This window comes from Amblyomma americanum, chromosome 3 (genome assembly GCF_052857255.1).
Source record: "Amblyomma americanum isolate KBUSLIRL-KWMA chromosome 3, ASM5285725v1, whole genome shotgun sequence".
Lineage (NCBI taxonomy): Eukaryota > Metazoa > Arthropoda > Arachnida > Ixodida > Ixodidae > Amblyomma > Amblyomma americanum.
In genome coordinates, this window is record NC_135499.1 from 12806440 (window position 1) to 12822271 (window position 15832).

Here is a 15832-nt window from a genome sequence, read left to right on the forward strand (position 1 = left end):
AGCTTCTAAATACTCACGGAAACACTGGGGCTCCGATAGGACGCTGTCAAGCCCTATTTTGAGGCTTTTTGTCCATTGTCCGCGACATCATTGTCTGTTGATATTGATGTTGGAATAAATTGGATTGGATTGGATTGGATTGTTATAAATTTATTGCTCAGTAGTGCGCTCTACCCTAGATTATGGTTGCATAGTTTATGGATATGCATAGTTTATGTATAGTTTATGGATCCGGTACGTAATTTCGGCTTGCGTCTTTCCACTGGTGCATACAGAACGTCACGCATAAATAGTCTGTATGTAGAAACTAATGAACCATCGCTTAAAGACAGAAGAGCCATGCTCACATGCTCGTACATTTTAAAAATCCGTTCACTATGCAAACATATTTGTTATCCCATCGCTGCAAAGTGCCCATCTAGAATACCATTTAACAATAAACCGCAAGCTACCAGGCCGCTGCTCTTGCGATTCAAAGAGATGTGCCAGAACCTTGGCGTATTAGACAGGTTGCCAAGCATTGCTCGAAGGTGGAGTCCATTGCCACCATGGTATAATTTCCCTGAAATCTGTGATTTCACTCTCTCACTGTTTCGCAAAAAACAAATTCTGGAAGAAGCTATAATGCAAGAATTTCTTTCGAGGAAAAATACAGTAGTTTCACAGGGTATTATACAGATGGGTCAAAAACAGAGGCGTATGTTGGAAGCGCAGTGGAAGAAGGGAATTGGAATAAAATTGTAAGACTTCCACAGTGTTCATCCATCTTCACTGCCGAATGCTACGCCATCTGTGTAGCCATAGAAAAAATAGTAAAGGAGAACCTCTCCAACTGTATTATTTACTCAGACTCGCTAAGTCTGCGTACAGCCATTCATTCCGGAAATACAGTAACCCTGCTGCTTGGCGACCTTATACACAACATTACAACAGCCATAGCAAAAGGACAAAACATTAGACTCTGCTGGGTACCAAGTCACGTTGGCATAAAAGGCAACGAAAGAGCAGACTTGTGCGCAGCTCAAGCTTGTGGCAAGCAAATTAAAAATGTAAACATCCCCTATAAAGATTGCATAAAATTTATACATTTGAATGCAAGGAAACAATGGCAGTCCGCTTGGAACAACGAAATAATGAACAAACTACACCTAATAAAGCCAGTTTTAAGCCAATGGAAGCCATCTGTGCACCAAGAACATTCCAAGGAAGTCCTTATGTGCAGTCTCCGTATGGGCCGCACACACATTACACAAAAATTTCTGCTTACAAAAAAAGACAAACCAGTTTGTACATGTGGAGATGAACTTACAGTTAATCACATTATTTTTTCATGCTCGCAACAGGAAAAGCAAAGGAAAGCGTGTTTTTCTCCATTGTATAACCAATGTATCCCTTTTCACCCAGCACTGCTCTTAGGGGAAATGCAATTGTCGTCATGTCCTGCGTTTTTAGATTTTTAACAGAAGTTGGTGTTCTTAAAAAAATGTAAAACATGACCCAGTGTTTCGCCGATGCACCTCAGCCACTTCCTCATTCCCGAGAAAAGGGCTGAGGTTTTGTACTGATTGGTTGGGGGCCTCTAGTCCTTGCACAGCCAAGGACGGCTGATGAGGTTACCCGACCTCCTTTGAAACATTTAATATTAGCTATTTATCAATATTGTTTTGCTCTCAATACTAGGTCGAAGGAAATAACTTTTTCAGGTTTCCACACCATAAATATTATATCCTTGTAAAAATCTCCAGAAAACAATTCTTTATACCTTGAGCTTGGCGCATGATAGCCTTAGTTGCTTATGTGCCATTAAACCCAACACAACACCTATGGGCACCCGAGGTTGCCCGAGGCATGGTCGCAAGACAGCACACATGATTGTCATCTAGCAGCTTGTTAGCTGTGCTATGGATTGGATTTTTTTGGTTGTTCAGTTTCATTTTCACCTCTGTAGTTTTTGCTTATGTTTTGTGCACTTTGTGCTTGTGTAGTCCAGCTATGCACGCAGTTCATTTGAGATCCGAAGCATTCGCAGGTGCTTGACTCAAAGTGAGCTGAGCACAGTGTCTGGCGCCTGCTAGGCCTACATTCCATTTGCCCCCTCACTGGGAGCCATTTACGCAGCAAGCTAGGTTTTTGCTGAGCGGCAACCTGTGCTACCTGTGCATGGAAATGTGAAAGAAGGGAGTAACTTTTTTTTTTGCGAACTGAGAACTCAGCAGTCTGCTGCTGTGACCACTCTGCAGATTTCTTGTTTGAGTCTTAGAGACACTTTTAGAGCACAGAGTACTTCGACAAGCGCAACTTATGTTAACCGTGCTCGCCAAGAATTGCGTTTGGTTAATTTCGAAAGCTGGCGGGTGGTCGCTCATTGCATGCCGGAACAACTTCCACTTCATGAATTAATTCACGCAAATACCTGCATGTTGCACTTGTCAGCATGAACACGGCCGTCACTTACATGTGATAGGAGAGATTTGCACTTCCTAATTCATATTTTTCTTGGCAAAATCTGTAAACGCAGTGCCAGGACATGCTGAATGCCAGCATTTAGTGCGCTCAAACTACCGTATAAGCGCATCGAAGTGCCGCACTTTTTTTTCTAGACTTGAAGGCCATTTTTCGGGGTGCGGCCCATGCTCTCGATTTGCGAAAAAACTACGTTTTTTTAAGTAAAGACACACCAATCAGGAAATCAGCGGCATTTATTCTACGTTCAATCTCCTCTCGCGGTGTATTTCGACTCCGAGCTGATGCTGTGCCCCGGTATAGTGCCTAGAAATATACTGGCTAGTGTGGCAAATAAAGAACGACAATAAGGTTAAGCAATAAACTGCACACTAGCTGAGGGAACGTGCGAGATGTTCATTGCACTGAAAATTAAAATGATATCGAGAACTTTACGGCAGTGAAATTTAGAGTGCCACCCTCGATTAATTTTAAATACATGCTGATATTTGGAAATGACTTTAAAAGGCTGATTTTGTTGAAGGCAAATAATGAACTTAATGAAAATTTCCCCAATCAGAGCAGCTATGCTTCACAATGCAGAACGTTAAAAACAAGCATTTTCTTAATTCTTTCTCATGAAGGGCCTAACCCACTGCAGTGGACAGGGCGGAACTAGGGTAAACAAGCCCACCATTGTCAAAATGAGCCGTGAAGTGAGAATTCTCATCCATGTTTGCATCATTTAATTTTACACAAAGGCATCAACAACTGCGGGCATGCGTTTTTTGCGATTGTCTTTCTCGCCATATAGCCAGCAGCATAGTAGATCAAGGCAGCCTTACTTTTCCTTTCTACGTACCCGGCATGGTCATTTCTGAACAGAACACTATCAATTGCCTCCTCGACTTCATCAACCCTTCCATGGTCAAATAAATCATCAATAATGTTCAAAAGTGATGCTGCCTTGGTGTTAGACTGTGATACAGGTGCTTCACTCAAGAGTGCTTTGATAACATCTGGTGAGCAGTTCGTTCCTCTGAGTGGTTTTGCCAGGTTATAAAACATTAAGTTAACAGTCACCAGAAACCGTGACACCGTATGGTGATCGTTACAACCGGATGACTGCCTTATAATGCCGAAAACATTTTCCAGTTTGTCCTGACTCCGAGGTGATGTGAAGAAGTAGTTGTATCCTTCAGTGGAGCTAAGATAAGATAGCAAGTCTAATGTACTTCTTATCGTAATCCTTAGTCCACAAGCCGTGTTTTCAGTAAGAAATCCGACCCAGCTGGTTCTGCATGCCACTGCCATGCGTCTAGGTAATGTAAAAAATTTTCTAGTAATATTTCATCTGCATTTCCAGGCTTCAGAGCCTTTTGGCTCGTACTTTAGGTCATTATACGGAGAAGCCAGTTCATTTCCTCGACGAATTCCTCGGTTGGTTCCGCATTCCTGTACACGGAATGTGCACATTTTCTGTGCACATAGAGTCCTTTGATCACTGATCACCAAAAAGCTGAAATGCTAAATCTACTTCTATTTTTTCGAATTAATTTGGCTTCAGGCTTGAACTTGTTATGTTGGGCATAGCTTTCAGCGTGACATTGTCACGGTCCGACTCCCTTGCTGTCTCGATAACACTGCTGTGAACATAGCCAGACGGGGTCAGGTAGCCTTTGAACACAAATCCATTCCACACATTTTTCAGAAGGTGTGGAAAGTCTGAGACGAAGAAAAGTTGCCTTTTAGGGTCGACAGGGTGCTTCGTGCTGTTTCTCAGATGAGTAGCAGAACCTATTAAAAACATGTTTTGTACAGTAGTTAACAACAAAATGATGTGAGAACAATGTTTTTAAAAGCCAGCAATAGATAGACACTGTGTAGGCTTCACCTACACAACTTTGAGTGTGATAAAGTAGCACATTTTTATATTTACCACAGCGGCAGGATATCAAACTTACTGCTTTTGACTGTATATTAGTATGGAAACTGATAAAAGACTACACTATTATGAATAGATTGCAGCCTATAATTTATATACATTTTAAGAAGTTCCAATTATGAAGTGAGTAAAGAGAACTTGTTGCGATTATGTGGAGATTTCAAGTAATTCTGAAATTTCACTTTTAGGAAGTTTGTTATGCTTACACACAGGCTGACAGTATTAACAAATGAGTCAACATACAAGCCTGCTTGTTTAGCCAGGACCGTGCATTCGACTACGATTTTTGCCAGTGTGTCTGCTTTTACGTTTCCATTCGAGGCAAAAACGCCAAGGATTTGCGTCCAGCTCCCTAAAAAATGGACAAGACCAGAGATTCGGGAGTGACTGTATTTTTGCCTCAAGAGCTTCTACGCTCAGTGCATTGTATTGCTCCTTCATTTAAGTCACCTGCTGCTGAGCATTGGCCAGGCTTTTCTTTGTCTTTCTCAAAGCACGAGAAAAATTCTTGAATTTTTTTTTGTCACTGCAAGGATCTTTCGTCTTTTTTCTTCTGTACATGTTGTTCAAGCCTGTTATACGTAATGGCACAGGCAGGGGCCTATTGATTTACATTCTTTTTTGGCTGCCCCACCATACTTTTTGTACATGTTGTTCTGTGAGAGCTTCCTAAATATTTGCAGTGCAAGCATGACTCTCCTTTTCCATCGGTGGTCAGCAAGCATTTCTCTGCAAAGTACATATTTCTGTATGAGATGTGCTTGCCTGCAACAGGAATCATGCCACATCCATTACAGAGATCACGCAGAGCCATTTCTTTGATTAATGTATCTGACTCATGGCAGGCTGTAAGCACGCGGTTTTCCTTTTCTCTTCCTTGGAAGTAAATTGTCGCAATTACAGAACCGTGCTCACGTAACGGTTATCCAAAAGTCACCATTTTTTCTATGAATAGCTTTGAGAAGTCACCAGCTTCGGTCTCGCAACAGGCATAAGTTAAAGCGCCATTTGACACAGCAGGCAACTTTATCCATGTCACCGGAATCAGAATTCCATCGAACGGGTGTCGAATATCACCTGGGCACGGAGACTGCAGTATTGCTTCGCTATCACACACCGGTCCTGTAGCAATGTCTGTCTGCTCGGAATCGGAACGCTTCTGGAGTTCCTCCGATGCACCTCCACGAGAGACGCAATGAGAGCCAACCCTGTATCATCACCGTCGACTGCAGAGCACAACTCGGGATCCACCAGCTCGACATATCGCTTCCTTTGTTTAGGTGCCGGTCCTTGGTCGCAGATGTTTCGCACCTTTCTTTTCACTGTCTTTTTAGGCACAAGATGAGCTGGATAATTTTGAAATATTGTATGGACACCACAGGGCTTCAGGCATGGCTTCTCTCGGGCGAGTTCGTTCACGACGCCGTTCGCCGTAATCTTAAAAGATCTTTCGATGCATTCATTCTCAAAATGTTTTTCGCACACGACAGCCTTCGGTGTCAGCCTTCTGCACGCGAAAGCCACAACTACAGTGAACCACAACTGCCATGCATTTGACAGCCACAAAACGCTGGAGCTGGTGATATCGATGCCGATATGGAGTGGGAGCTGGCGGGAGCTCGCGGCGGAGGAAAAAGTTGACGATGATGATCATGGATGGATGGATGGATGGATGGAAGGTAGGAGCGTCCCCTTTGAAACGGGGTGATGGCGGTTGCCACCATGCTCAGCTGTTTTTTTTTACTTTATGTTTGTTTAACTGTGTTATAAATTAAAATTCACCTGTACCGACATCGGGATCGATACCATCACATTTTAGTATGAGCTGTACTGTTGTTTCTACAGATTTACCACACACAGCACATGTGTCATCTTCATTAAATTTCTTTTCGTAGCTGTGCGTTCTAAGATATCCTGACCTAGCTTCGAAGAGTAGGGCACTGCCTCTTGGGTTATCGTAAAACGCTTCCTTCCTGATCTGCCTTTTCCAGTTAATGATATAGTTCTACACTTTGCTTCTTTTCCATTCAGTCTATCCAAGTTTTACCTTCTGCATTTTTAACCTGTTGTTTCATGCCCTTTCTTTCCTTTATTCTTTATATTTATTCAATTTTTACCCCGCATAGCCCGAAGGCACTACAGCAGGAGGGTTACAATGATGAAAAAAACACATCTTCATTCATACAGCACACTTTCTGACCTGAAAGACGATTCCATTCACTGATGGAACGTACAAAAAATGAATTTGCATAATGTTAGTTCTGGTATGGTATTCCAAAATCTTAAAGCAGTGATCAATACGAGAAGAGACATAATGGGGCCTGTGTAATATTTTTCCTTTTGAATGCCGGTTTTATCATGAAATATTTGATACTGTAGTTTAAGGTGCAATTTTCTTCTTCGAGCATAAAGACGTTCCCACTCTAATTCGTTTTTCATGTCGATACAGCTATCACCTCTTGAGTATCGACGTAGGACGAACCTTGCAGCCCTGTTTTGGATTTTTTCAAGCTTATTGCTCAGTGTTGTTTGCCATGGGTCCCACACCGCACATGCATATTCGAGCATGGGTCGAACATATGTTACAAAAGCAGTTGATTTTAGGTGAGGCGGCACGTGACCCAGATTTCGTTCTAAAATGTTTAAGGTCTTTGCAACCACGTCGATATTAGTATTCCAAGAACAATCAGCCGAAAATGTCACACCCAAATATTTATACTGTGATTTTTGCGTCAGTGTATTGTTGTTGACAGTGTACTGAGATGTTAACTTCGGGTTTTTACGTGTGAAGGTAGCATGAACACACTTTTTGGCATTTAACTTATTCTCCATCTTGAGCACCATTCAAGAACACATGACAAATTACTTTGTAACTGGGCAACATCACATTCATTTCAAATTCTTCTGTATAAAACACAATCATCGGCAAACAGCTGTATATTAGAACCGATCCCTGAACAGATGTAATTTATGTAAACTAAAAACAGAAGTGGCCCCAGAACTGAGCCCTGTGGGACACCCGATGTAACGTCTACAAAACTGGATTGCTTACCGTTCAATAACACACACTGCTGGCGAGACGATAGATAGTTTTCGATCCAGGCAAGAATGGTCAATATTTAGTGCGACAAGTTTACTTAAAAGCAAATAGTAGGAAACAGTATCAAACACTTTGTAAAAGTCCACGAAAAGGCAATCTATTTGTCCGCCGTTGTCCATATCAGATGCGAGGTCATGATAAAATACAATCAGTTGTGTTGTGCAAGATAAACCCTTACGGAAACCATGTTGTTGTGAAGCTAGCAAATTGTTTGTTACTAAGTGTGTCATTATCTCTTTGTATAGAATGTGTTCCAAAATTTTACAGGGTATGGATGTAAGTGAAATTGCTCTATAATTAATTACATCCTTTTTTGATCCACCTTTATGAATGGGAACATGTGCACATTTCCAGTCGTCTGGAAAGGTACTGGAAGAGAGAGACCTGGTGTAGATTACATAGAGATAAAGGGAAATCGGTTCAGCACATCTCTTTAGAATTCTAGGGGAAATTCCGTCAGGCCCAACTGCCTTACCATCACTAATTTTGTTTAGTAATGCTCTGATTCCATTCACATTTAGCTCTACTCCTCCTCGGGTAAGGCATACTTACTGGAATTGGGGAAAAACTAGCGCCAAACCACGCAAACCACAAGAGAAGAACGAAGACGAGACACAAGCGCTAACTCACAACTTAATTTTATTGAAGCCAGGGCGCCGGTTATATATCGTGAAGCTTGAAGGGGAGAGAAGGGTGACAAGGAGGAGAAGGTGAACAACGGCAACATCATTTCGCAGAAACAGGCAGGCAGCCTAAAATCGCGCAGGAAAAAGAACAGTTACATGATAAATGAATCTAAAAATTTAAACTCGGTGGCAAAAAGAGATAAAGAAGGAGTACTGACACACCTACAGCCAAACTTCTTTATGTAGAAAGCCTCCAGACTAACACGTGCAGTCTTATCTATGCTGTTGCCAAGAATCTTTGTCTCATTCAGACTTACTGGTTAGCTTCCTAGTTATTTTCCGCCATTGTGAGTACACTATATACCTTCCTGTATAGGTATTTAAATACCTTAGCTGCCCACCTGTTATCGTCCAATTTCTTCAGGCGTTCTTCGTATGGTCTTTTACTCTGAGCTTCCCGTGCTTCGAACGATGCCCAGCCCATATTCCCCTGCACTGCCTTGTTTGCGGTTTTCCCGTTTGCACCTAGTGATAACCTTCCAACAGTTCTCTGATTTACTTCTAATCTCGACTGAACTTCTGCCCTTACGCACAGAACCACATTCCCGAAAGTAAGCTCTGGCACCAACCATTATTCCTTTCCAAATACCTCTCAGTACTTCATACCTGTTGTACCCCCAAAATGCCCTATGTTTCATTATCCCGGCATCTCTTCGCCTTTTTGCTATGAGAGACTGTTTGTTCTTTTCCGTGTACATCTGCCCTTCGTTTACCCACACCCCGAGGTATTTGCATTCGGCCATACCCTGATTCGGCCACTCAGGGTATTTCATGGCCTTGTATTGTAAGCTCCTGATCAGTTGTATCATTGAAAAACATCACACCTGACTTACTTGCGCTGAAACTGAAACCTAGACTGTCTTCCTTCTTCCCCGCAGCAATTAACTAGGGTTTGGAAATCTTCCTGGCTATCTGCTAACGGTACAATATCGTCCGCATACATTAAACCCGGTAGTTGTTGCTCAGCAACCTTTCAGCCTAATCTGTATGACAGATTATAACCTAGACAGCTTCCTTGTAGCCTTCTTTCCATACTTATCATGTAAAGCTTGAACAGCAGCGGGGGACAGAGGACAACCTTGCCTTAATCCTTTGTGTACCTTGGCAGTTGTGGTACTCTTAATTCCTTCCCATGTTATTTCAACTTTATTTTGTCGATATATTTCCTGTAGAAAATCAATTACCACATGACCGATACCTTCATCTTTTAATATTGTTACAGGGTTAGTTCAGCAGCAGGAACGATGGGCCGTACACAGAAGAAACACCAGAAACCAGCACTAGCACTAGCCGTAGCGTCCTTGTCGTCGTCTACTGTCCATCGACAGACTAACTCCCTCTTCGCTTCGCGCCTGTGTACCGTAACACTACCCCCCCCCCCCCCCCCCCCTCCGCCCCGCTGGGGAAGGCACAGTCCCGAGGCGCGTGCACAAACCGTGTGGAGGGGGGCCACAGAAGGAGAGTGGGGCTGCAGCGGCATGAGTTCGTAGGTAACATCGCTCAGTTGCCTTAAGACGCGGTAAGGACCGATGCAATGAGGGAGGAGCTTCTCACACAGTCCCACACGGTGTGCAGGGAGCCAGAGGAGGACCAGGGAGCCGAGAGGGTAGTGGACGTGACGATGATGAAGATCGTAACAATGTTTTTGAGCGGTCTGAGAAGCGTGGAGACGATCCCTAGCGATTTGGCGGGCGGCGTCAGCACGGGCAATGGCGTCACAAGCATGACTGTTAGTAGAAGGGTCAGAAGGCAGTAAGCTCTCAAAGGGTAGCAACAGGTCACGGCCAAAGAGCAGGTAGAAGGGGGAGTATCCGGTGGTATCATGGCATGAGGAATTGTAGGCGAACGTCACGAAAGGTAAACTGACATCCCAGTCACGATGGTGGTCGGAGACATACATGGACAGCATGTCCATCAGGGTGCAGTTAAGGTGCTCAGTAAGGCCATTTGTTTGGGGGTGGTAGGCCGTCGTGAACTTGTGACGGGTGGAGCAGGAGCGGAGAAGGTCGTGGACCACTTTAGAAAGAAAGCAGGGGCCTCGATCTGTAAGCAGATGACGAGGAGCGCCATGAAGCAGTACGACGTCACGAAGAAGAAAGTCGGCGACATCGGAGGCACAGCTGGTTGGGATAGCGCGCGTGATAGCGTACCGGGTAGTGTAATCGGTAGCAATGGCAATCCACTTGTTCCCGAAAGTTGATGTGGGAAAAAGCCCGAGCAGATCGAGACCAACACGGAATAATGAGTCAGTCGGAATGTCGATGGGCTGAAGCGGGCCACTAGGCGGGAGTGGGGGCGTTTTTCGGCGCTGACATTGATCACAGGCAGCAACGTAACTGCAGATAGAGCAGTAAAGGCCAGGCCAGAAGAACTGCCTGTGCACGCTGTCGTACATGCAGGACACGCTGAGGTGCCCCGTATATGAGCGTCATGAAGCTGGGCAAGGACTTTGGAGCGGAGATGCGTCAGAACGACGAGCAAGAGGTCGGCGCCGTCAGGGTGCATATTGCGACGGTGCAGAATATCGTGATGCAGCACGAACAGGCTCAGATCAGGATCAGAAGTGCCGCTTCGGATGCGGTCGATTATAGGGCACAGAGATGGATCACGGCGCTGTTCGTTGCCGATGTGTAGAAAGTCCGAGATAGACAAATCACAACCGTCAATATCATGGTTGTGGGAATCAGGAGGATCGACAGGATGGCGGGACAAACAGTCAGCGTCTTGGTGCAACTGACCGGACTTGTAGACAACAGTAAATGCGTATTCCTGCAAGCGCAAGGCGGAGCGACCCAGTCGTCCTGTGGGGTCTTTAAGAGAGGAGAGCCAACACAAGGCATGGTGGTCCGTAACTACGCAGAAGGGCCGCCCAAACAAATAGGGGTGGAATTTTGTTAATGCCCAAACAAGTGCAAGGCACTCCCGCTCAGTGATGGAATAGCTACGTTCAGAGGGAGATAGTAGGCGGCTGGCGTAGGCAATGACACGATAGTGGTAGTGCTGCCACTGCGCAAGGATGGCCCCAATACCATGGCCACTGGCGTCGATGCGAAGTTCCGTAGGCGCAGAGGGGTTGAAATGGGCCAGCACAGGTGGAGCAGTGAGGGCGGCAACAAGTGCGGTGAAGGCGCGAGCTTCGTCAAAGCCCCAGGAAAAAGGCACATGTTTCTTCAGGAGGGTGGTAAGGGGACGGGCCGTGTCGGCGAAGTTTAGGGTAAACCGGTGGAAATACGAGCAGAGCCCAAGGAACTGCGCACATCGCTTGAGGAATGGGGGGTGGGGAACTTGCGGTGCCTAATTATGCAAGCCTAGGGGTTAGACTTATTGGTTTTATTTTTGAAAAATCTGCGGCTTTTTTTAGTTTTAGTGTTCTAGCATTTATAGCGGCCATTCCCTGCATGTAGCTGTTGTGTGTTTGTCTGCTTGTCTCTGTCTGTGTGTCTGGCAGGCTGCTAACCTGCCCACTGTGTGATGGACAATCTGCCCAGGTGTGCATGTGTGCATGTGTATACACACCTAGGAACCTGGTCACTATGTCAGGTGGCAGCTCAATTAATTGTGAGAGGCTGCTCAGGAATCCAACCCGGGTCACAATCACTGATGGCAGCACCTGCCTGCTACAGAAAAGCAGTGGCGCATTGCTTGACCGCCACACCACTGCACCAGGTGTGGTACGAGGATTCCCAGAGAGCTATGATTTAAAAGTAGATAATGACCACTTTTGCATATATGGACATTCCTCGTTATTGCTATCCAAACAACTGCCATCCGTGAACACTGGATCTGAATACCAGATCTGAAGCGAAAACTAAGTTTTTAATGTACCTAATTCGCACTTGGCCTAACTACACAACTGACCATTTTTTGTTTCAAAATGCTTGGTTTGGTTTTTTCGATGAATGAAATACTGACTTTTTTGGGGCAAATTAATGTAACAGTTCTGTGGGACAAAAAGTCACTTAAATTCTCAGTGTTTTTGTCATCCTGAGCAATTTATTTACCAGTAATTAACATGTAGATGATAGTACCTGGGGCTGTGCTTGTAGAAGAAATTTCTATCATTAAAAGAATCATCGTCATCATCATCAGCCTGAATAAACCCACTGCAGGGCGAAGGCCTCTCCCATGTCTCTCCAATTAACCCTGTTCTTTTCCATCTGTGCCTACCGTATTCCAGCAAACTTTCTAATCTCATCTGCCCACCTAACCTTCTGCCACACCCTGCTACGCTTGCCTTCTCTTGGAATCCACTCCGTTACCCTTAAGGACCAGCGGTTGTCTTGCCTTCACATTACATGCCCTGCTCAAGCCCATTTCTTCCTCTTGATTTCGACTAGGATTTCATTAACACGCATTTGTTCCCTCACCCAATCTGCCCGCTTCCGGCCTCTTAATGTTAGACCTATCATATTTCTTTCCATGGCTTGCTGCGTTGTCCTTAACTTAAGCTGAACCCTTTTCGTAAGCCTCCATGTTTCTACCCCGTAGGTGAGTACCGGCAAGATACAGCTGTTGTACACTTTTCTCGTGAGGGATATTGGTAAACTGCTATTCATGATCTCGGAGAACCTGCCATATGTGCTCCACCCCGTTCTTATCCTTTTAGTTAAAAGAATAACTCAAGCTAAAGCTGGCAGACCAAAATGCAAGTGGAAGTTTATTTCTGAGAACTAGGCTGACCTGTTATTGTTGGGTTGTCGCATGGCGTTGAGCACCAGGGTGGGAACTGACTTTGGCGTACTTCTATGTTTTTTTTTCGCTTTAATCCGAAATGTCCAACCCTTAGTAATAACATAACTTGGAAATAAGGAAGATAACCACGCCAGTGATGCTACTGCAGAAAGCCGTCATTTTACAATTTTGGCACTTGCTCTCAGTGTCAGTTCGCAAAGGTCTTCATTCAGTGTGCTTCCCTTTGCTGCTGAAGAAGTTTGGTGCTAACCACATACCAGGGTGCATTGTATCATAGGGTTGCAAAAATGAGCAGGGAGCTCTGTGTTGGCAGGGGACATTGGCTAGGCTACATGGCGAGTTATGTCAATACCAAACTGTGGTTGTGCCAGGCTTTCCGTGCACCCATGGAGGACTACTGCTGTTAACATACGACAGTGGTAGTGCCTGTCAAATTTATACAAAATGGAGGCATTTACGTACAGGGCATTTTATGACCTGTTCTCTAACTTTCCTGATTCCCAAAGTGGATCTTAGTGGGTGGGGAGGGTGCTCACTATAATGAAAACAAACCATCAAAGATGTCACTGGGTTTCCATGTCTGAAGAGCCTAGCTGAGTGGCTGTGTCATGCAGGTATGGTGGCTCGTGGATCCGGGTGGAGCGGAGCCGGGAGCAGCACACCCTGGACCTGCACATGGGTGTCCCCTGGGAGACAGTCACCCTGACTGCGCTCGGGCGTGATCGGCAGCTCTTCTTCCGCCTTCTTGAGGAAGGTCCGCTGCCACTTTTGTTGTGACACTCTGCTGTACATCCCTTCTGACTGGTCAGATAGGTCTGTGTATTGAAAGTGCTTGTTTCATATTGTCATAGGTAAGGCTGTTAATTTTTTGCAGTTCTGGGAATTCCTAACAGAAAATCTGCGATATTTCCCAGGAACTGTAGTCTAAACTATCTTCACTCAAGTCCAAGGTGGCTGGTAAGCATCAGGTAGCATTTGGCATTCTCCTTGCTTGAAGAATGCACTCACAGTGGCTGAATGGCCTCTCGGGTGGTGGTGGCCGTGCCTGCAAGTGGCACACAACCGGACAAAAGTTGCCTGCTGCCCAATGCGGCCCTGGCTGGACTGGTGGTATACCTTAGCAAGAGGGCAAAACCAAAGAATGCTAGTTCAAGGGAATGCGTCCCTCTTCTTAAAGCCATCCAATTGCTGCTTTCAGGTAACCTACAATAAGCTCAAACACTTGGCTCATGATTTGCAACGAGAAGCTAAATCAGAGGAATAAATTAATCACATTCCTATTTTTCTATCAGTGCTGCTCGTGTCCAAAACCCCCAAAAACATGGAAAAATATAAAGAATGTGACTATTAATCCTTTAATCCTATTAATCCACTAAAATCCTATTAATCCACTATTAATCCTCTAACCCTATTAATCCACTAAAAGGTGCTAAAATTCACAGTGTTTTTTGCACAGTTGTGACAAACTAGGGGGCCTTAGCCATGGGCAAAGCCTGCGAGGAAACAGCTGTAAAGGTTCAACTCTTTTTCTGCTACTGGCCTGTCATCATCACCATCTCTTTGCTGCAGCCGTGGGAAACGAGCGTGCTGATGCCGAGGCTCGGCTGGCACATGATGATGGTTCTTTTATTCAATTAGCCTTTTCCAGACCTGACATTGGAGCCTTGCTGGGCGCATTTAATGCAAGCCGCAATGCTGTTGTACTGGAACGATGCGAGCCATCATCAAGACTGCATCTCTAAGCTTGTTGCCGGCTCACGATTTCACCTGCCATCTAGGGTAACACATCGTCAAGGGACTTTATTCCACCGGTTGCGGCTTGGCGTTGTCTACACCAAACAATACGTTCACAAGATCGGAATAGAAACTAACCCAAATTGCGTACAGTGCCACACTCCAGAGATTATTGGACACCTTCTTTGCGAGTGCCCGAACTACACTAATGAGAGGAGAACGCTGGAAGAGACCGTGAGACAGCTGGACTCTCGCCCTCTCTCTGAAGGAACTCTTCTAGCCGCCAGGGTGAAACGTGCTGATTGGTGGTGTGTGACGAAGGCCGTGCTCAAGCTTTTATCTGAAACAGGCCTGGATACCCGTCTGTGACCGCCTGTGCACTGCCTGCACAGTTTACACAATTTGCACGGTTTACACTGTTTACGGTCTGACATGCTTGAGAGTGCACATTTGTGTTTTCATGGAGCCTCTACCCTAATCTGTGTTGATGTGTTTGCATGATTGTAAGTCAACCTATTTTTCAAAATTTGAAAATCCAAAGTGGGGAGGTCAACTTACAATCGAAACGAAAACCTCGCACTATAAGCAAAGGCGAGACAAACGAGATATCGGGCATGCTACAGCATGGCCGCATTTTTTCTGCGCGGCTCCGTCGCATCGTTCTTGGTGCTGGCCTTGAGCAGCTGCAATGTCAACACGCAAAACTAACATCCCCTCCGCACACGCGCGGGCGGCGGCCAATGGCAGCTATCGATAAGCAGCAAACTGGCACCCCACACCTCCACACATGGCTGCTGATTGCGGTTGCTGATAAGCAGCAGCAGCCCAATAACGCAATCGTATTCTACGGCAAGCTCCAACAAGTTTTCTTTTTACTTTCAAATGCACGCTCGGCATTCAAGGGAGCGTTGATAGTTGATGGAAGAACCGCTGTTCCAATCCAGGCGGCACCCCCACTAGGAACGGCAGCGGTGCCAGGAAGTGTCAATAGCCGACGGAAGAGCCGACGCCATTCACGCGAAGTTTCTCTTTGGCTCTGCCGCATTTGACTACTGCCGGCCACGTTTCACAAGTTTTTAATGTAGTGCTTCGTCAGTCATCATTTGTGCTCCAGGTCCGGCAAGCGACCGGAATTCATTCACGGCTACATTCAAGATGGCTGCCATTCTTTACGCTGAAGAAACGAATGCCGGCCGCAAGTTCAACGTTTGCATCGACGTTTGCAATAGGTGA

General features: G+C 45.3%; 1 protein-coding gene across 4 annotated transcripts in view; it reads left to right on the forward strand.

The window, feature by feature from the left end:
- Window positions 1–15832, forward strand: part of Bcs1 (mitochondrial chaperone BCS1) — a 149203-nt gene that overhangs the window by 30377 nt on the left and 102994 nt on the right. For all 4 annotated transcript variants that reach the window (XM_077657133.1, XM_077657136.1, XM_077657134.1 and 1 more), the window contains exon 4: window positions 13480–13619. In XM_077657133.1, coding sequence (XP_077513259.1) covers window positions 13480–13619 — 140 coding nt within the window. The remainder of the gene's footprint in view (window positions 1–13479; window positions 13620–15832) is intronic.